At 31.2% G+C, this 22,430-nt stretch overlaps 1 protein-coding gene across 1 annotated transcript in view; it reads left to right on the plus strand.

The window, feature by feature from the left end:
- The first annotated feature begins 16,181 nt into the window (after positions 1-16,181).
- LOC140444555 (uncharacterized) overlaps positions 16,182-22,430 on the plus strand; it is a 66,307-nt gene continuing 60,058 nt past the window's right edge. The window contains 3 exon segments of the mRNA XM_072536316.1: positions 16,182-16,228; positions 16,418-16,546; positions 21,717-21,912. Of these exon segments, the coding sequence (XP_072392417.1) occupies positions 16,433-16,546; positions 21,717-21,912 (310 nt within the window). The 5' untranslated portion in view covers positions 16,182-16,228; positions 16,418-16,432.

Consider the following 22,430-nt stretch of genomic DNA (forward strand, 5'->3'; position numbering starts at 1 on the left):
ATTCTTTACGAGCATTACGTAATTCTCAGGAACCGATTTCTCTCTCATACATCTCCATAGATCTGGTCTAGGGACTGTGTCGTATGCTTTGTCAAAATCTATAAATACCAAATGTAGCTCTCTTTTCTTCTCGCTATAATTCTCTATCAACTGTCTCGAAGCAAACAAAGCATCTGTTGTCCTCCTTGCTGGCATAAACCCAAACTGTTCTTCTCCTATCGATGTCTCTCTCCTGAACCTTTGCTCTAAAGTTCTTTTCCAAATTTTCATTGTGTGCGACATTAACTTTATCACTCTATAGTTCTTGCAGTCCTGAATGTCCCCTTTATCTTTATACGATGATACCATCACACTCTCTCTCCATGCATTGGGCATCCTTTCTTCATCATAAAATATATCCTACTCAACAGTTGCCACAAAATATCAACCCCTTTCTCTCCAAGAGCCTTCCAAACCTCCACACATATTTTATTAGTAGCTACTGCCTTACCATTCTTCATCCTATTTAACGCCTTGACAACTTCACTTCTCGCTCTCTCAGGTATTAAATTCTCATTTGGGATCCCGCATCCTCTGTCTCTCCTCTGGTGTTCTTCATTTAGCAACTTTAAGAGGCCCCCCCAGTTAGTGACCAGTCTCTAGCAGGAAAGGTACTATGAAACGCATACAGAATTGTAAAATTAATTTTTTTTTACATACAAAATTCCAATACCGAACTAGAATCAAACGGTACAAATCCAGTATGCAGATCAGGAATATAAACAGTGCATCTTTAAGAGGCCTCTCAGTTAGTTGCCAGTCTCCAGCAGGAAAGGTACTATGAAACGCATCATCATCATCATCAACTAGCCTCTAACTTAGTCCGATTTTACGCCATCTGAATCCAATTTGTAGTTACTCTTTATATGTCATCTGTCCATCTCGTTGGGGGTCGACCTTTATTTCTGTTAGCTTGTATTCGGAGTCTCCATTCCAAAATTCTTTTTGTCCACCGGTCATCAACTGATCTTGCTACATGACCTGCCCAGTTCCACTTTAGTGTTGTTTTCCTTTCAATAACGTCTGCTACTCCTGATCTTTTGCGTGTAGTAGCATTGGGTATCCTATCACGTAGAGAAATCCCTAACATTATTCTCTCCATTGCCCTTTCCTCAACTTGTAGTTTACTCAATGTTGTTCTTGTGAGTGTTAGGGTTTCTGCGCCGTAGGTTATCACTGGCAAAATACACTGATTAAATACTTTCCTTTTCAGACACATTGGAATCTTAGACCTAAAAATATCCTTCATCTTTCCAAATGCAGCCCAAGCGAGGTTTATTCTTCTTTTCAGCTCGATTGTCTGATGAAACGCATACAGAATTGTAAAATTTAATTTTTTTCAGGTGAGTTTTTAATTTTTTTAAATTATTTTATATTATAGGTCAGTTTGTATATTAAACTGAAGACTAAAAAAACAGTTAGTTAAATTATTGTAATGTACTATAAATAATATAATATAAATAAACTGTTTTCTTCTTCTTCTCGTATTGTTTTGTGTTTTGTTGTTCTTACACAAAAAGTCCTAGATATTTGAAACTTGCTACGTATTCTATTGGTATAAGCATTGTTTATAGAGTCTAAAGTTAGTACACAAGTTACTCTTGCGTTAAGAAAGAACTAATAAACAAAGAAGAAGAGTATGGGACTTGTTTTTAACGTTTTTGCTACTTTTTATCTTAAACAATGTCCTGGAGTTTTAAAAGTTGTCCTTTTTAGTAAAAGCAAGAACCCTATTTGAATTTCGGGATTCGTAAGAAGTTTTCTCCTTCTTCTTTTCAAATTATTATGCCTTGTCTTGTTCTTGAAATACAAGTCTTCTTGTAACGTTATATATAAAATATCCTTGAGTAAGGAAGATCTCTATTAAATATGAGGTCAGTAGGTATTTTTCTTCTTCTATTAATACAATTATGCTTTTTTAATAAAAAACTCCATTATTTTGAAATTTGGCAGTTAAGGTTCTCTTAGTGTAAGCAAGAACATAATTTAAGTTGGGGTCCACAAGTCTTTTCATGTTTCCATTTTATTAGGCTTTTTCTTTTTCTTGAAATAAACTTCCTAGAGTCTTGAACCTTGGTATATAGGTTCTTCTTGGTGTAAGAAAGAACTGTATTCAATGTGTCATCAACAGGCTTTCTTCTTCTTCTTTTTATATTATTATAGCTTTTATTTTTCTTAAATCAAAAGTCCTAGGGTCTTGACAGTTGGGACTTAGGTTCCTCTTGGTGTCGGTAAGAACCGCGTGAAATTTGGAGTTGAGTGATTGTTCTCTTCTTTTTTAATTAACAAGAAAACCCACATCAACTACCAGTAGTTATTAGCAGGGGGATATACACACTCTGTATCAGATATACATATCTGATGAAAGTGGTCCAGGAAGTGATAGTGATGGTGAATTTTAGTATCCTTCAAAAAATTTACAATCACAGTTGTTTGCACAAGCTGAGTTAGATGACTTAGTACGAGATTTGTTTAACACAGAAAAAATCAGAATTGCTTGGCTCAAGATTAAAAGAAAAGAATTTGTTGTCGCCTGTTACATCTATTTACAAGTACAGGTACAGAGATCAACAGTTTGCTTAGTTTTTTAAGCAGGAAGGGGATTAGGTCTACTGTCATGATATTGGTGGTCTAATGAATGAGTTTTTTTATTGAGTATAATAAGAATGATGAAAGGCTTTTTAAAGACTCTTGCTCATGCTTCACTTTCTATTGCTCATTCAGTCTATATAAAAGAAACATATTAAAATCCTGACCCAATTCTACAGAAAATCAGCTATTCAGCTCATAATTGGATGATCTGTGGAGATTTAAAAGTTGTTTTTATGCTACTTGGTCAACAAAAGGAATTTACAAAGTATCCATGTTTTATTTGTGAATGGGACAGTAGAGCAAGAGACATAGAGCAACACTGGTCCACAAGACAATGGCCCATAAGAAATGTTTTAACACATGGCGAGAAGAACATTTTGTACAAAACTTTTGGTAGATCCAAAAAAGATCCTTCTTTCACCTCTACACATTAAGTTAGGCTTAATAAAGCAGTTTGTTAACAACCTGCCTAAAGATGGTGAATGTTTCAAATACTTGAGTGGAAAGCTTCCCCATCTATCATAAGCCAAATTTAAATAACGTGTTTTTGTTGGACCAGATATTTGTAAAATGAAGTTCGACTCTACCTTTGAAACCAAGACGAGTACTGAGAAAAAAAAAGCTTGAATTGCATTCAAAAAAGTTGTAACCAGGTTTTTAAGTAAAAGACCCTAACTACGAGCTTATAGTAGCTAATTTATTAGATGAGTTTAAAGATTTGGGATGTCTAATGAGCCTCAAAATCTACTTTTTGCATAACTACTTTTTCACTGAAAATTTGGGTGATGTCAGTGAAGAAAAAGACGAATGATTCTATCAGGATATCAAGGCGATAATGGCTGATTACTGTTGATTACTGTTGATCGGGAACAACAGAGTGCCTCGCATAGAAAAAAAACTACTTGAGAAGTTTTACAGAAAAAAGAGAAAGAAAATACAAAAGCATTGACTTCTGAAATGATTGCACAGGCCTATAATATTACAAGATAAAAATTAGATAAAAGATATTATTCTAATAATGTGTCATTTTAATGTATTTCGGTATTTTGTCTTTTTCAAATTATTACAATGTAGAATAAACCAGTCTCATATTATGGGAAAACTGGGAGTGATACGTAAAATCTAATTTCATATTTTTTTTTTCAGTCCCAAAAAATACATGATTCACATTAATTTTTAAGAAAAGTTTTATATATCTTTTTTTATATTATTATTTTTTATTATACAAAACAATCAAAGTTAGTGTAGATAGGCTGAATAAGAAAAAAATACAAAAATGGGCCTCTTTTGTAATCAATAAAAAAAAGAAGTAAACATAGACCGCAAGAAAGTGTTATAGAGTATTTTATACGAAGACCTGCATAGAAATAACATATATAATTGAAAGGGAAAATCATTGGACGTCGAAAAATAGAAAGAAATGGTAAATGAGTGGATGAAAATATAGAATAAACTTCTTCGCCTTCGCATAAATCTTTATGCCTCTCAACGTCGGATTTTTTATTTCAATGTTTGTTACTTATCCGTTTTTCAGTGTTTTCCATCTTAGTCCATTCCTCTCATTTTACCAATCGTCTTTCCTATTTATTGTCCAATTTCGTTTATTTTTATGCCGTATACATTTCCTCCGGTATTTCATATCTGAACGAATTGCTCTTATTTCTTTAATCGTTTTTGTTACTTTTTGTATAATTTTATTTATTTGATTCATATATGTTTTCCTTAGTCTGTCTTTTTCTTTGTTTTCTATGATTCTCTTATTTTCCATAATAAGTTCTTCTAGTTTTTTCTTTCCATTAGATGAAGTAGATAATAATGTATCTGTTATCTTATTTATTTATTTTTATATTTATTTATTTTCCGGCAATCATTTTAACATATTTTAATTTCATGTATGTAGTTCCATATTTTTTGTAATGTCATGTTTCACTTGGATATGTAATAAATAAAACAACTATTGCGGTAAAACTCTAAAATTATCTCTTGTATTTATTACTTTCTTCCCAAAGTGTATTTTATTTAATGGATATTAATGGATAATGGATATATTATTTAAGGGATCTTTGTTGCCCTCCGTTGTCGTTTTGCTACATCTAAATCTATTGTCACATCAATGTAAATTCCTATTTTTAGGTAATTATGTTTTTATTTTCTATTCTTTGAGAAATAGAAACGTTTTATTTTTATTATTCTTTATTTTAAAATTTACATTTCAATATAGACAACACTTCAATGAAGACCAACATCTTCTAAAGAATTATTGACAAATAAAAGAAAACATGCCAATAAACGCCCCAGACTGTAATTTAATCACTGCTGAGGTACTAAAACACCTAGCTCGTAAAGCTATTGTACAACAAAAACCTCTTATTGGAGTGTTTTCCTACAAACCGACATGACTACTTCCTGTAATATCTATCAAATGTATTCGAAAATAATTATTGGAACAAAAAATTTTATTCCGACACATCAATTTGGCTTCAGAAATAAAGATGCTGCAATTGGCCAAGTGCATAGAATAATAAATATTATTGAAAAATCATTAAAAGAGAAGAGGGTTGTTCTGTAAGTTGGGTGTGGTAGGCCCTGTCCTTTATTTGCTTTACACATGCTACTTACCTATATTAGAACATTACACTATGGCTATCTTTGCTGACGATACTACGATCTTAGCGGTAGATGACACTATCAAAGAGATAACAAATAAACTACAAACGGCAGTTAATAAAATACATTCTTTGCCAAAAAAAAAAAATGAAAAATTAGACTTAACGAAAATCAAGCTTTTCACGTTAACTTATGTCCATAATGTCCAATAAAAAGATATAAAATATACCAGTTACAATTGATAATAACCAAGTACGATATACAAATACGGAAAAATATCTATAGCATATAGTAGAAATATGCTTTATTCTCACTGAAAATTGTACAATTTGATGGACAAAGCCTACAAACGGTCAAAATAATAAGAATAACAATTAAAATTTAAAACACCTTACGAACTAGTTTACGAATAAGTTTAAGTTGCTGCATGTGATACCCAAATATATATAAAAATACTTTAGTTGCTTGTATCTAAACGTACTGTAATTTCTTAGTTATTCGTTAACAAACTCTTCCACTGAATAATATGATCTTTGAGATAGATAGGCTTTGGTCAATTTACGGAACTTAAGAAAAGAAGTTGTAGATTTAAGTTGCAAAGGGAGATATATACTAACTCAGTGGACGGGATCGGTAAATACACATCAAAGCTTGAATTTCTGGTGGAGTAGTCATGATTAGGTCTTGCTGAAAAAACGTGTAGGTGTTTACGAATTAAGCAAACAGTTTCTAGACTATTATTAAATGCCCCTTCTATATCTAAAAAAAGCGGCCATTGCTATCTCTTCGTCTTCCATTGACTTTGACTTTGTAAGCCCTGGTCTGCCTCAAAATATTCTTCCATCCTTCCTTGTCGAGTGGCTGTCTTCTCCATTCCCTTACTTCAATCTCCCTTAAATCGTTCTGTACATAATAAAAATACAAAAATCAAAAACGACGGTTTCAAATCACCGATATAGTAAAACGTAGTATCAATTATGGATTTGATCAATACTTATAGTACCAGTGAATAGGTACTGCTTATATAGATACTTTGATAGGTTCTGTAATTGTTTTATTGTGGCATTACTATATAGGATTAAACTAAAATTTATTGTAATGAAAAATAAATGTTACATATCTTTAGATTTTCAATCCGAAAAACGTTTATAACTATTTTTATTTAAATTCTTTCATGGATTTTACTGAAAACATTTTTAAAATTTTAATTAACCTTTCTAAAAATTTATAATTTCTCATGGGTATTACTAAAAGTTTCATCGATTTTACGGGACGTTTCTACGATTAATTTTCATGAGGACTAGTCTGCTGACTGGAATTTGAAGGCCTTTGGGTCGCGGTAGTCTCCATTCTCAATTAGATCGTTCTTGATCTTTTTCAAACCACTCAAACTTCATCACAGTCAACAAGCTGTTCGTGTAACTGCTTCACGATAAAATATTTTAGCAGCATTGTTGATCGGACATTGGCAAAATTTTAAAAATGTAATAAATAGTCTGTACCGAAAACCTGATATATTTTTTTAAAAAAGAGGTTTTTTTAACTTGGCTAAAGTGATAATCTCGCCCACTAACCTTCCTTCTTTATCCGGGTTTAGGACCGGCAACAAGAGCATTGAGGTAGTAAATCTACTCAATGATCTGGTAGGCGGAGTTAAAAATAATCTTGACTTACCGAGACCTAAAACTATTAAGATAAAATTAATATTTTCAGCAAAAAATTAAATAATTATGTTTTGAGAAAATTAACTGATAAGTCAACAAAGTCTTTATAAACTAAAAAAGACAAATATTACACTACTTTATCAACACGCAACTTTATTAGCATTATAAAGAAATGTTCTACGACATAACACTAAGTGAAATTAAAGGCCTCTATAAAAAACGCAAGACAAAAGTTTGGAAATTGCTAACTCTCTGATAAATTAACTTCCATATATTAGATCCAACTTAACTACGCATTTAACACACAATGAATGACACCACAAAAGATATATCAAAGAGATAAGATAAAGTAAAACTGGGAAATTACAAAAAAAAGAAATTCACGTACTTAGAAGACTTCATAACTGTCAGAAATTGCTAAAATGTTTAGAAGATTTTATTTTTTTCGGGCATGAAAGACGCTACACAAAGAGCCGAGATAACTGATATTCCAGAAGAAAGATTCAGTGTTATTTACTAGTCTTAGGTTTCTACCGAAGCATTTAGGCGTCGAATATCACTGTGGAACGAGCGCCGGCGACTGGGTTATCACTGAAGGTTTTTTCTAGAATACCATTTACCAGCCGTGTATAAGTATCTATGGGGGCAAATTTTGAATTGGGTAAGGAAGACAAATTGAACCTTGTTTTATTTAATATTATTGATGACTAAATAATAAGAAAAAATGGCGTCTAAAATGAGGAACTACAATAGCTGGGATAACTGATATTCCAGTGATATTCCAGTTTCTACGTGACACAACCAATGAGACCACAAAAGATATATCAAAGAGATAAGATAAAGTAAAACTAAGAAATTACAAAAAAAAAACAAATTCACGTAATTACATAAATCTTAATAAATTAATGTGTAAACATCTACATGTGACATATATAAACTGTGAGTTTTTACGAGATCACTCGTCTCATAACATATTATAAACTTGTTTTACTACAAGAAGAAGAATACCTATTAACGTCATATTCATGCTTCCCATCTGTTAATTGCGGAAACGAGATAGGGCTTAAACTATCATAAAAACTATATTTAACCCCACCACTTGCTTATCAAAGATGACATTACGAAATAATAACTTGAAGTGATCTAAGTAATTTACTTAGAATTTAATCATAGTAAATAACAGTAAATTGATGGCATCAGTATTGAACAAGTAACGGAAATAAAATACCTTGGAATTACACTGTCCAGCTACGGAGACCTAGAAAAAGAAGTGATATATCAATCACAAAAAGCAAATAGACTGCCAGGATGTTTTAATAACACTATATGGCGAAACAGACACATTAACGCTGAGATTGAGTCAAGAATTTATAAAGCCAGTGTAAGACCAATAATGACATATGCCTCAGAAATAAGACCTGACACAGCTACAACACAAAGGCTACGGTAAACGGTAGAGATGAGAGTACTGAAAAGAATTACAGGAAATACGCTAAGAAATCGAAAGAGAAGTGAAGACATTAGAAGAAAATATAACGTACAGTGTCTAAATAATATAAAAGTGTGTGGACACAAAATAGAAAAAAAGAATGGAATAACCACATAAGCAGAATGGCGGAGACCCGTGTCGTCAAAATAGCAAGAGATAAGTCACCAATCGGCAGAAGAAGTATCGGACGACCGCGCAAAAGATGGACAAACTTCCATAGAGGTATTAATTAGATAATGAACAAGTAGAATTGCTTAAAAAGATAAAGAAGACAAAGACGAAAGTAATTTACCTAGAAAATCCTCCAAAAAACTAAATTATGGTTCCTCCAAAACACCCTCTCTACAGTTTCTCAAGCACTTTTAAGCACAAAAAAGAACACAAAACAAACACTGTATTTAAAAAAAAAATACAGAAACACTAGACGCACTCAACTCAATAGATAACTGCTGGGGTTGCAGCCTAGTCTTACCGAAATCTTAAGTTTAAGAGTACTTGTGGCCATTCCTCAACACCAGTAACTTATGCATAGAAAAGGACAATAAGGCAGTAAATACTACCAGAAAATGGAGCTAGGCTAAATTTACCCTGAAAGAAACCAGTGGCAATACAAATAAGGTTTGTTAGCGCCAGCTTCAATATTCTTGCTTATTTACACTATGACAAACTTAAGCATAAAATTTAAATACTCTAGTTCTTTTGGTTAACAAAAAAGCCATAATAATACAAATATGAGAAGAAGACTTGTTAATCCAATATTTAATACAGTTTTCCTTATAGTTAAAATATTATATATACCAAGCTTCAAGAATCAAGGACTTAAAAACTACAAAAAACTTAATACCAGGAATAATAACAAGCTGACTCCAAAGGTTTTTACTTACACCAAGATGTATCTAAGTGCCAACTTTAGGGCTCTAAGACTTTAAAAAAAAATACAAGTCATAATACTACAAAAAAATAAGGATACCTATAAAACGCCATACTCTATAGAGTTCTTCCTTATACCAAGATGAACATATGTACTAACTTATTTTCCTATCACCCAAGACGTGATCTACACAATCGAAACATTGTCGCAATACAGCTTGCCTCCTTCCCTACAAACTAAGCTATGACCCCTACCTGCAAATTGCTGAAATGAGATGATGATGACTATCATAAAAACCATATTTAACACAACCACTTTCTCATAAAAGACCGTATTACGAAACATCAACTTTAAGCGATCAAAGTAGTTTACCTGTGGAAAATCCTACAACAGACGAAATTATGGTTCCCCCAAAACACCCAGTCCAAGTTTCTTAAGCACTTTCAAAACAAAAACATTACGAAAAATCAACTTTAAGCGATAAAAGTAATTTACCTGCGGAAAATCCTACAACAGATCAAATTATACTTCAACCAAAACACCCAGTCTAAGTTTCTTAAGCACTTTCAAAACAAAAACATTACGAAACATCAACTTTAAGCGATTAAAGTAATTTACCTGTGGAAATCCTACAATAGATCAAATTATGGTTCCCCCAAACCACCCAGTTCAAGTTTCTTAAGCACTTTCAAAAAAATAAACAAAACAAAATAGAATCTACATAAGTTACATGGTCGATAGATGACACTTAAACATAATCGTATTAAAAAGAAATACAGAAATACTAGACGCACTTAACTCAGTAGAAAACTACTAGGGTTGCAGCCTAGTCTTACCGAAATTTTAAGTTTAAGAGTACTCCTCCTCTAGTGGGGTACTTATCCTGGCGTATTTCTGTCCGAGAAAATAGTGATCACTCCTCGACACCAGTAACTTATGCATAGAAAAGAACAATCAGGCAGTAAATACTACCAGAAAAAAGAGCCAGGCTAAATTTGCTCTGGAAGAAACCAGTGGCGGAATCCATTAACAAGATTCATATGACAAAGATTGGAAATGGTAAAACAAAATTCATAGGCTAATTCTTTACCTTAGAAGAATTTTTAGAAAAAAACTTCTACAAGAGGGCTTTGTTTATTATAAATTATAATAAAATCCGAATAGAAAGAAGGTTTGTTAGTGCAGCTTCAATATTCTTGTTTATTTACACCATGACAAACTTAAGTATCAAATTTAAATACTCTCGTTCTTTTGGTTAACAAAAAAACTATATCTATACAAAAATAAAAAGAAGACTTGTTACTTCAATATTTATTACAGTTATTTCTTATAGCTAAAATATTATCTATACCAAACTGCAAAATCAAGTCTTATCTTTTAAGAACTACAAAAAGATAATAATAAGAATAATAACAAGCTGACTCCAAACTCAATACGGTTTTTGCTTACACCAAGAGGTACCTAAGAGCCAACTTTACTAAGACTTTTAATTTAAGAAAAATACAAGACATAATACTAAAATACAGAACAAGGATACCTATAAAACGCCTTATTCAACAGATTACTTTCTTATACTAAGAGGAACATGTGTACTAACTTGTTTTCCTACCACTCAACAGATGATCTACACAATCGAGACATTGTCGCAACACAGCTTACCTTCTCCCCCACACACTAAACCATTCCCCCTCTTAGCAAATTGACGAAATGAGATAGTGCTTTACCTATTAATAAAAACATATTCATCACCACACTAATCTTAAAAATCTCACACACACACTCTCACAATCCCACACTAATCTCATAAAAGACCAAATTTCGAAACATCAATTTTAAGCGATCAAAGGTCTATCGTAGGATTTTTCTGCGGAAAATCCTACGATAGACCAAGTTATGGTTCCTCCAAAATACCCAGTCCCAGTTTCTCAAGCACTTTCAAAACAGAAAAATTCTTGAATAATTTTTATATAGAACTACTTCTAAAAGAGAACTTGTTAGCCCCAACTTCAACCAGATTCCTGCTTTCATCAAGGACTCTTACATAAAAAATGCATAATTGTATCATAATAGATAGACAACAACAACACTTCTGTACATACTCACCTAAAATCATACTTTAAACAAAAACTTACTGACATATTATATCAATAAAGTTGGCGGTACTTATCCAAGAAATATCAACGTCACTAGAAGCTGTAAATAAAAAACAGAAAAGAATAAGTGACTTTTTTTCTGACTACTTTTCACCGCATCGGTCATACGCGATATATCCTATTTACTTTAACATTTACTTTAACATAAAAATAAACCCATGTGCGGATGTGTAATAGTGAACTAATGGTAAATAATATGTTACTATAGAGCCCCAATAAGCCAAAACCTGACAAAAACAACATTCCGAAAGGTGCTCTAGAAGATAACAGCTATAAAAGAAACTATTTTCTTACATTACAAACCGTGCTTTGTTTAAAAAAAATACAGATACTCTTGTATTACTCCTGTATCCTGTATTTTATTAACTGCCGTTTGTAGTTTATTTGTTATCTCTTTGATAGTGTCATCTACCGCTAAGATCGTAGTATCGTCAGCAAAGATAGCCATAGTGTAATGTTCTAATATAGGTAAGTAGCATGTGTAAAGCAAATAAAGGACAGGGCCTACCACACCCAACTTACAGAACAACCCTCTTCTCTTTTAATGATTTTTCAATAATATTTATTATTCTATGCACTTGGCCAATTGCAGCATCTTTATTTCTGAAGCCAAATTGATGTGTCGGAATAAAATTTTTTGTTCCAATAATTATTTTCGAATACATTTGATAGATATTACAGGAAGTAGTCATGTCGGTTTGTAGGAAAACACTCCAATAAGAGGTTTTTGTTGTACAATAGCTTTACGAGCTAGGTGTTTTAGTACCTCAGCAGTGATTAAATTACAGTCTGGGGCGTTTATTGGCATGTTTTCTTTTATTTGTCAATAATTCTTTAGAAGATGTTGGTCTTCATTGAAGTGTTGTCTATATTGAAATGTAAATTTTAAAATAAAGAATAATAAAAATAAAACGTTTCTATTTCTCAAAGAATAGAAAATAAAAACATAATTACCTAAAAATAGGAATTTACATTGATGTGACAATAGATTTAGATGTAGCAAAACGACAACGGAGGGCAACAAAGATCCCTTAAATAATATATCCATTATCCATTAATATCCATTAAATAAAATACACTTTGGGAAGAAAGTAATAAATACAAGAGATAATTTTAGAGTTTTACCGCAATAGTTGTTTTATTTATTACATATCCAAGTGAAACATGACATTACAAAAAATATGGAACTACATACATGAAATTAAAATATGTTAAAATGATTGCCGGAAAATAAATAAATATAAAAATAAATAAATAAGATAACAGATACATTATTATCTACTTCATCTAATGGAAAGAAAAAACTAGAAGAACTTATTATGGAAAATAAGAGAATCATAGAAAACAAAGAAAAAGACAGACTAAGGAAAACATATATGAATCAAATAAATAAAATTATACAAAAAGTAACAAAAACGATTAAAGAAATAAGAGCAATTCGTTCAGATATGAAATACCGGAGGAAATGTATACGGCATAAAAATAAACGAAATTGGACAATAAATAGGAAAGACGATTGGTAAAATGAGAGGAATGGACTAAGATGGAAAACACTGAAAAACGGATAAGTAACAAACATTGAAATAAAAAATCCGACGTTGAGAGGCATAAAGATTTATGCGAAGGCGAAGAAGTTTATTCTATATTTTCATCCACTCATTTACCATTTCTTTCTATTTTTCGACGTCCAATGATTTTCCCTTTCAATTATATATGTTATTTCTATGCAGGTCTTCGTATAAAATACTCTATAACACTTTCTTGCGGTCTATGTTTACTTCTTTTTTTTTATTGATTACAAAAGAGGCCCATTTTTGTATTTTTTTCTTATTCAGCCTATCTACACTAACTTTGATTGTTTTGTATAATAAAAAATAATAATATAAAAAAAGATATATAAAACTTTTCTTAAAAATTAATGTGAATCATGTATTTTTTGGGACTGAAAAAAAAAATATGAAATTAGATTTTACGTATCACTCCCAGTTTTCCCATAATATGAGACTGGTTTATTCTACATTGTAATAATTTGAAAAAGACAAAATACCGAAATACATTAAAATGACACATTATTAGAATAATATCTTTTATCTAATTTTTATCTTGTAATATTATAGGCCTGTGCAATCATTTCAGAAGTCAATGCTTTTGTATTTTCTTTCTCTTTTTTCTGTAAAACTTCTCAAGTAGTTTTTTTTCTATGCGAGGCACTCTGTTGTTCCCGATCAACAGTAATCAACAGTAATCAGCCATTATCGCCTTGATATCCTGATAGAATCATTCGTCTTTTTCTTCACTGACATCACCCAAATTTTCAGTGAAAAAGTAGTTATGCAAAAAGTAGATTTTGAGGCTCATTAGACATCCCAAATCTTTAAACTCATCTAATAAATTAGCTACTATAAGCTCGTAGTTAGGGTCTTTTACTTAAAAACCTGGTTACAACTTTTTTGAATGCAATTCAAGCTTTTTTTTTCTCAGTACTCGTCTTGGTTTCAAAGGTAGAGTCGAACTTCATTTTACAAATATCTGGTCCAACAAAAACACGTTATTTAAATTTGGCTTATGATAGATGGGGAAGCTTTCCACTCAAGTATTTGAAACATTCACCATCTTTAGGCAGGTTGTTAACAAACTGCTTTATTAAGCCTAACTTAATGTGTAGAGGTGAAAGAAGGATCTTTTTTGGATCTACCAAAAGTTTTGTACAAAATGTTCTTCTCGCCATGTGTTAAAACATTTCTTATGGGCCATTGTCTTGTGGACCAGTGTTGCTCTATGTCTCTTGCTCTACTGTCCCATTCACAAATAAAACATGGATACTTTGTAAATTCCTTTTGTTGACCAAGTAGCATAAAAACAACTTTTAAATCTCCACAGATCATCCAATTATGAGCTGAATAGCTGATTTTCTGTAGAATTGGGTCAGGATTTTAATATGTTTCTTTTATATAGACTGAATGAGCAATAGAAAGTGAAGCATGGGTGTTCGCATTGTGTAAGAGTACAACTTTTAAACTTGTTTTTGAAGAGTCTTTAAAAAGCCTTTCATCATTCTTATTATACTCAATAAAAAAACTCATTCATTAGACCACCAATATCATGACAGTAGACCTAATCCCCTTCCTGCTTAAAAAACTAAGCAAACTGTTGATCTCTGTACCTGTACTTGTAAATAGATGTAACAGGCGACAACAAATTCTTTTCTTTTAATCTTGAGCCAAGCAATTCTGATTTTTTCTGTGTTAAACAAATCTCGTACTAAGTCATCTAACTCAGCTTGTGCAAACAACTGTGATTGTAAATTTTTTGAAGGATACTAAAATTCACCATCACTATCACTTCCTGGACCACTTTCATCAGATTCGGATTCACTAGTATTTAAAATGTCATCAATACATAGAGGAGGCTCAGGGACTGGCAGTTCAGGTCCATGCTCTACCAGACAGATAGCAGGCGGGAGGTTAGAATAAACAATGACTTTCTTATTTTTTGAGTTATATAAAGAAACATCGACAGTACAAAAATAACAATGATTTGAATGATTTCTCTGCTCTCTCTATACCATAGGCACTGTAAATCTGAAAGCCTTTTTTGTCTTTCTTTGACCACTTCCTTAAATCCTCAACACAAACATAATATACATTGTGAAGAGCCAAACCTTTGTCTTGGTCACCAATTTTTACACCAAAATATGCAAAATACTCTTTTTTTGAGAAAGTCAGTAATTTTTTTCTGATGTTTTTAATAACAAAATCACCAGTTTCTAACAAAATGTATTTGGACAATTTTTACAACCGCGACCAACCATACTTAAAAGCAGATAAGTCAAACACTGAAAAGTGAGGTTATGTTTATTGGAATAAAGGAACTATACAGCTGTTAATGAACAGGAAAAATAACAAAGAGTGTTGTACAATTCATTACTAGTGCTACCAACAAGTAACATTAGATTTCTCTACTCCTTAAACAAAATAAAATGTAATTATGCAATTTTAAATGTTAAATTGTGAAAGAGTGGCAGGTGATACAGCATTTTTAATATGATTTTCGGACTCAGCATACTAAAATATATAGGATAGAGGTTTTATCAAAAAAGTTTTTTCATCGTTGGCCTGTGATTAGTTTTGTCTTCTCCATAACTAATCTTCTTTAACACCGCTATGTATTGTTCCTAATACTATTCTCCGCCAACTCTTCAAAAGGTCTATGTCCAATTTTCTCAGTACCCTTATTTATTTCACTCAATACATACCTAATTGTAAGTTTGATTATCGTCTTATAGCTTCCCTAACTATTGTTTTTAAATTTTTTTATTCTATACCTACTTAGATTTCATAGTTTCTTAGGTACTTATGTTTTAGTACCTTTCTTTCTTTTATTTTTACTTCTAATTGATTTTTTTTTAAACTATAGATGTTTACTTCTTGCAAGTGTAATTTAGAATTTTCCTAATTTTTCAGTTGTTATTATTATTCATTAGTATTTATTGGAGTTTCTCTTAATCTATTATTTACCCAAAATTTCTTACTCCCTTATTATGTGTTTAATTATTACTTATTTTAGCATACATAAATATTATTTGTTGCACTGAAAAAAATTGTTTATCAAAGTAATATTCAAACCACAATATTTGGGTTTCCAAAACAATTTTTAATCGAACGGGTTATTTTTCATTCCCTAAAAACCACTATCAAATCATCAAAAATATCAATATTTTCCAAATTTTTGGGTATATAAAGGCAACCTTTTTTATATTTCTTCAGTCTGTGAAATCAGTTTACATATTCGTTTATTGGACGAAAGAAGTGAGGTATGTAATTATTCTCTTGTATAATTATTTACGTATACATAAATATAAATTGTTATATATGTATATATATATATATATATATAAATATATATATATATATATATATATATATATATATATATATATATATATATATTTATATATCCATTATTGGAAAATAGACTTAATAAATTCTAAACAATATTTTAGGCACTATTGGTTAAAATGTCTGCAAGTGCTAAGAAAAATGTTGTCAAACTCTTTGACAGACCAAAAGAGCTGGTTATTATGCCCAAAGGAGATGACAAAACTGTATTTGATGTTCCTAAAGAGTATATCGTAAGTTTTTTTTAAATTTATATGTATTTAACTTTCTATAAGCCAATGTTTTTATATTAACACTTACATTTCTTTTTTGTGCCAATTTTCACAGTTCTAGATCGTAGATTGTAGATCTCTCTTTTACATTGTCTTTTGTACTCTATCAGGCCACTTTGTTTTTAGTCTTCCTCATTTTTTTAGCTCAAGTGGCTGCCAATCCAATATTACCTTCGGTAGATTAATAGCAGAAGGTAATATTTTCACAACAAGGAGTTTTTCCGTTGTCTTAGTGAGTTCCCAGGTTTTGCATCCATGAAATATAACGCTTTTGAAAATGCTGTTATATAGCTGTATCTTTTTTGTTTAGAGATAATTTTTGACTAGAGTCTACTGCGTATATTATTTTTTCCGTTTTATGATTCGTTTTTGGATCTCTGTTTCAACCATTTCTTTCCATTTTTGCCCCCAAAACGATATATTCGAAATTACAATTTCATTTTCTAACTTTGGTTCATGCTTTTCAACTCCTCTTATGCGCAAGTATTTCGTTTTTTTTTTTATTCATTTAGTCTACAATGCTCGTATTCCTGTATTAATTGCTTTGTCATAAATATAAGATGTTCCTGGTCCTGTGCGATGACTATTTAATCGTCCGCGAAATGAAGCGTATATACGGTTGTTTTGTCATTTCATGACATACGCATTCCACTAACATTCCAAGATTTCCTCTATTTCTGCAGTGCCCCAGTTAGGCAGATTTTCAAGTTGGAGCTAGTCTGCAGCTTTGCCTTAGTTTTTTTACCCTTAGTATTTACCCTAAAATTTTCGGAGAACTGATTGTTAATCTTTATTTTTGATCGAAGATCGTTGTAGAATCTTTGTATTGTTTTCACAATTTTGAAAACTTTAATATTGTCGCTTATCGCATCACATGCACTACCATATTTGCCATTCCAGTTTCCTTCCTGGGGTCCACTAATTTACTTTTCAATGTGAATTTTTTTTGGTAGTAGTTTTCTTCATTTTCCATCATATGCCGTAGTTATTTTTCTTCGCGTGCCATATCAGAATTATCCGACGTTGGCAATCACCATAACGAAAGCTTTGCATTTGATATCTGAGTCCACTCACGAATGTTTTCTTCCTACACCCCTCTATTTTGCCTTTAAGGATCAGTTGTAATATTGTATATCGACTTCCCCTTACTATATGTCCCAGATAAGACATTTTTTGATGTTTAACAGTCTTTAGCAGTTCTCTATCTTTGTTGACACTCCTTAGTACTTTTTCATTAGTTTTCCTTGCTGTACAAGGTATCTTTAGCATTCGTCTATGAACCCATATTTTCAATGCTTCGATTTTGTTTATGATCGATACTTTTAGCGTCCACACTTCTGCAGTATACAAAAGTACAAACCAAGAATAGCACGTAACCATTCTTTGTCTTAGTTTTAAACTGAGATGATTATTGCAAAGAAATGACTTCATTTTCATAAAAGTAGTTTAAGTCATTGCTATTCTACGTTTTATTTCTATGTCTGGATCTAGTTGGTCCGTTATCACAGTTCCCAAATATGTCATTTTGTGACCTTTCTCATTTTGGACTCCATTTGATTAAAGCTTTGCATCGATCAAGCAGAATTTATATGTCGTAGTACTGTAATAAATACTTTTCGGTTGTAATATTTATTATCCTATTTTTGTTTCAATTATTTCTTTTAGTTTCATCCCTAACATGTAAAGTTTTCTCAGTCCCTTATACAGTTATGTATTTTGACTTTTCTATGTTTATTTTTAAGCTTTAAATTACAAATTTTATTATAAGATTTTATGGTATACTCCATGTCTTGTTAATATTTAGAGAATAGTTACTTAACCAGCTGCAAATAGGAATGTATATAAGGTAGCATTTCCATACTCATTGACCAGCTTTGACTTGTCCAGTGTTTACACATTCACTACTTATGTAGGCTCTTTCAATTTCTGTAACGAAACTGATTTAATTGTCTTGCACAGATATACAATCGGGGCAAGCATTTTTATTTTATTATCTGGCTAATTATCTTATAAATTCTTATTGCAAATATGTTGTGCAGTGTCGTCTGGTCGAAATTATCTTTGTTTTTTAATCTCCGCTACTTTTAAAGGTTTTTCACTAGAATATTTAATATTATTACCCAATTATTACTACAGTGAAATCTTTTTCTTTTTCAATGTAATTTATATTAGATTTTCCATTAACTTCGTTTTCCAGAATTGTTTTTCTTTTAACCACTTTTAAATTTTTTTGTAGAATGTTCTAGTGGAATACTTTAATGGTATTGCTAATGTTGAATTTTTATTTTGTTTTATTATTTTTCATAGTTATTGTTCTTTTTATTTTTTCTGATGTGACAGTCATTCATCTACTACATTTACTCCATTTAATCTAATTTCAGTAGGGTGTCAAAATACTCTTCTGAGACTGTTAGTACTTAGTCAAGTTTCCCTATATGTAAGTTACTATAGCTAAGGATATAGAGCTCTTTCTTTTTGTCTGTTAACTGTAATAAATAGTTTAAATTGAAGAAGAAAAATGTACTTTTTTGGTATAATCAGAATCTTATCCTCCATTGATTTGGAATTCTAGATACGGTATTTAAATTTAGATTATGCTTGTATATATATATATATATATATATATATATATATATATATATATATATATACACGCATATATCCTTTGGGCTATTTCTAAATGATTTTTATGTTTTTTTGAAATTTTCATCTTTGATATATCCTCTAAAAGTTGTTCTTCCCATATTATTTTTGGTCCATTTTCTTTGTCTCCTTACTGCTGGTTTTCAGTTGAGTATCGTCCTAATAAGTTCGTCTTTTCCTTTTAGTGGTGTCTGTCCAAACCATTTCAGTCCATGTGCTTTAATAAATTTTACTATATCTTCCCCCTTCGATTATATTTATTATTTCATGTTTCATAAGTCTTCTGTGTTCGCCTTGTTCTGACTTTACTGTGCCGTGGATTCTTTTCCCAATTTTTTTTGCCATCCTTAGCTTTTGTTTGTCTTTTTTCGTAAGATACATTGCTTTTCTCCATACGCTAACACTGGACTAATTGCTACTCTTTATACTTTTGTCTCTGTTTTTTGCTCAGGTTTGTGTCTTTAATGTGTTTTGCCTTTAAACCCTCTGGAATTTATTTTTACCTATTTTTACTTCTTTTCTTAACCTATTTTAACCATTCTTAGCTTTTCTTTGTCTTTTTTCGTAAGATACATTGCTTTTCTCCATACGCTAACACTGGACTAATTGCTACTCTTTATACTTTTGTCTCTGTTTTTTGCTCAGGTTTGTGTCTTTAATGTGTTTTGCCTTTAAACCCTCTGGAATTTATTTTTACCTATTTTTACTTCTTTTATTCTGTTTGCATCGTTTCTTGTGCTTATTATGTATTTTATTTTATTCTGATTGACTATTATTCCTCTAGTCTTTGCTTTGCTTATTAGCCATAGACGTGTTTCTTCTAGCCGTTGATCCTAGATTATCATTGAAGCGTATAATATGTGTTGAACTTTAAATAATTATCTTTTTTAGTCCAATGTATCTAATTACTCCTTGTATGACGATATTCAATAGCGCCGTTGACCGATCTATATTGATTGTGGCGTAATTTCGTTATTATTAACTCTTGCTGATGAGTCTCTCATTGCCATTCTGGTCAGTCTTATTAACTTTGATGGTATTTCCATCCATTATTCAACATATATTTTGATTTCTTTTGATAACTGTTGTCTGTATATGCTTTCAAAGGCCTGTTGGCCTTTGATGCCAACATGAACGATGAACAAAATATGTAGGTCTATGTCATCTTCTTAGTTTTTGTTGATGGTTTGCGTTAGTGAGTTTATTTAGTCTATTGTTGATCTCGCTTTTCTAAATCCATATTCATACCCTCTAATATTTTTTCTGCGTAAAAATTTAGTTGTGGACTTATCATTGTGGTTAGGTTCTTATACGTTGAGTTTGGTAACGTAATAGCTCTATAGTTGTTACACTTCATTGGATCTCTCTTCTTAAAAATTGGTGTGATGTGTCTGTTTTTCCATTCTACAGCCATGCTTTTGTTCTTTTAAATTTCGACCAGTAGTTTGTAATCCTCTGCAACAGCTCCTCTCCACTGTTTATGATTATACGTTGGTAATTTTGTCTGACCCTGGAGCTTTGTTTTTTTTTTGGTTGCTTTACTACATCTATATTTTAGATAAGTACCTGCGTCTTCCTTCTTCTTCTTATAGTGCCGTGTAACCTATAGTGCGTTGGCGAATTATTTTAAGGCCAGACGTCTGTTTTTTGCGGCATGCAAAACATCGCCAGTGCTATTTACGCCTGTTCAGTACTTTATGTTCCATAGCCACGACATTTGTTTGCGACCTACTCCTCTCTTGCCTTCAATCTTTCAATGGATGATTACTTGAGGGATTGCGTATTTTTTTCCTCTCAGAATATGGCCGAAATATTTAATTTTGCGTACCTTGATCAAATTGAGTAGTTATCTCTCAGTATTTGCCTTTCTTAAGACTTTCTTGTCTCTCACCCTATCTGTCCTTGGTATGCGGAACATTCTTCGCAATTTCCACATTTCGAAGGCCTCCAACTTATTAATGAAAGGTACTCTTAACGTCCATGTTCCAGTGTTTTCACTTGATCGATTGGAGCATTATCTACTTGCAGTTGTATTCTTAAAAGTGCGTTTTTTCTTATTGCCATGCATTTAGTTTTTCCAGCATTTATGTTCAAGCTATATATTTTTCCTACTGTGTTTATTTTCTTTAACATCAACTGCATATCATGTTCGTTGTCTGTTATTATCACGGTGTACAACGTACAACTGCTGTATTTGTTCAGAGATCGTGTAACTTTCGCTTTTCTATAAACCTATAAGCCTACATTCATGGCTTCGATATGTATATAGGTTATATATATATATATATATATATATATATATATATATATATATATATATATATATATATATATATATATATATATATATATACATGATATATATATATATACATGATATATATATATATATACTTTTTATCTTGTCTTTATAGTGACATAATTATAAAATTACATAAATATTTAATCATACCTAGATCTAAAATAATCGTATTTTTTATCTATTTAGCCAGATCAATATAAAAATGTGGGAAATCAGATTGTATCTCGATTTGGAGAAGAAGCTGATGGAGGTAAAATTCCCGTCAATACTATTTCTATACCTCCCTTGGGAGAGATTTTGGAATTAAAAAGAGACGAGAATTTCTCTCTTTTTTTGCCAAAACACAGAAAAATTGCTGGACAACTTATCAACATTTACATAGGTAAGTTATTTTTATTGTAAATTAATCTACTTATCTTCATGTTTTGTTTTTGGATGTATTTTTAAAGCATAGCTAACATTTTTTTTAATAAGTGGTTTTCCTTTTGTTCTAATTTTCTTGGCGACACAACCCTTAATGTCAAACTTTCTAGTATGCTATTTCACTTTAGTCTATTGCCTAATTTTCATGGCTTTAAGGGCGTCCGCTTCACCAGAAATACCTAAATCGTTCGGATATAATAAGCTTTGTAAAAATAATATAGACTACTTAACTTAGCAATAAAGCAATTACAACAGACACAATATATAATAAAAAAAATTAGGTGAAGTATAACCGGTTTATATCAGTATTACATAAAAAATGATCCGATCTATTTCATCTATTCGTATTTTACTGGAAAGATCAAAGATCTCTATCCCATAGTTCATTTTATTTATCTAATTATCATTAATAAAAGTGTTTATGTATTTCTTAATATTTTGCGCCTAAATATTCTTAACTGAATTTCGTCACTGCTT

The sequence above is a fragment of the Diabrotica undecimpunctata genome, chromosome 6, assembly GCF_040954645.1.
Source record: "Diabrotica undecimpunctata isolate CICGRU chromosome 6, icDiaUnde3, whole genome shotgun sequence".
Lineage (NCBI taxonomy): Eukaryota > Metazoa > Arthropoda > Insecta > Coleoptera > Chrysomelidae > Diabrotica > Diabrotica undecimpunctata.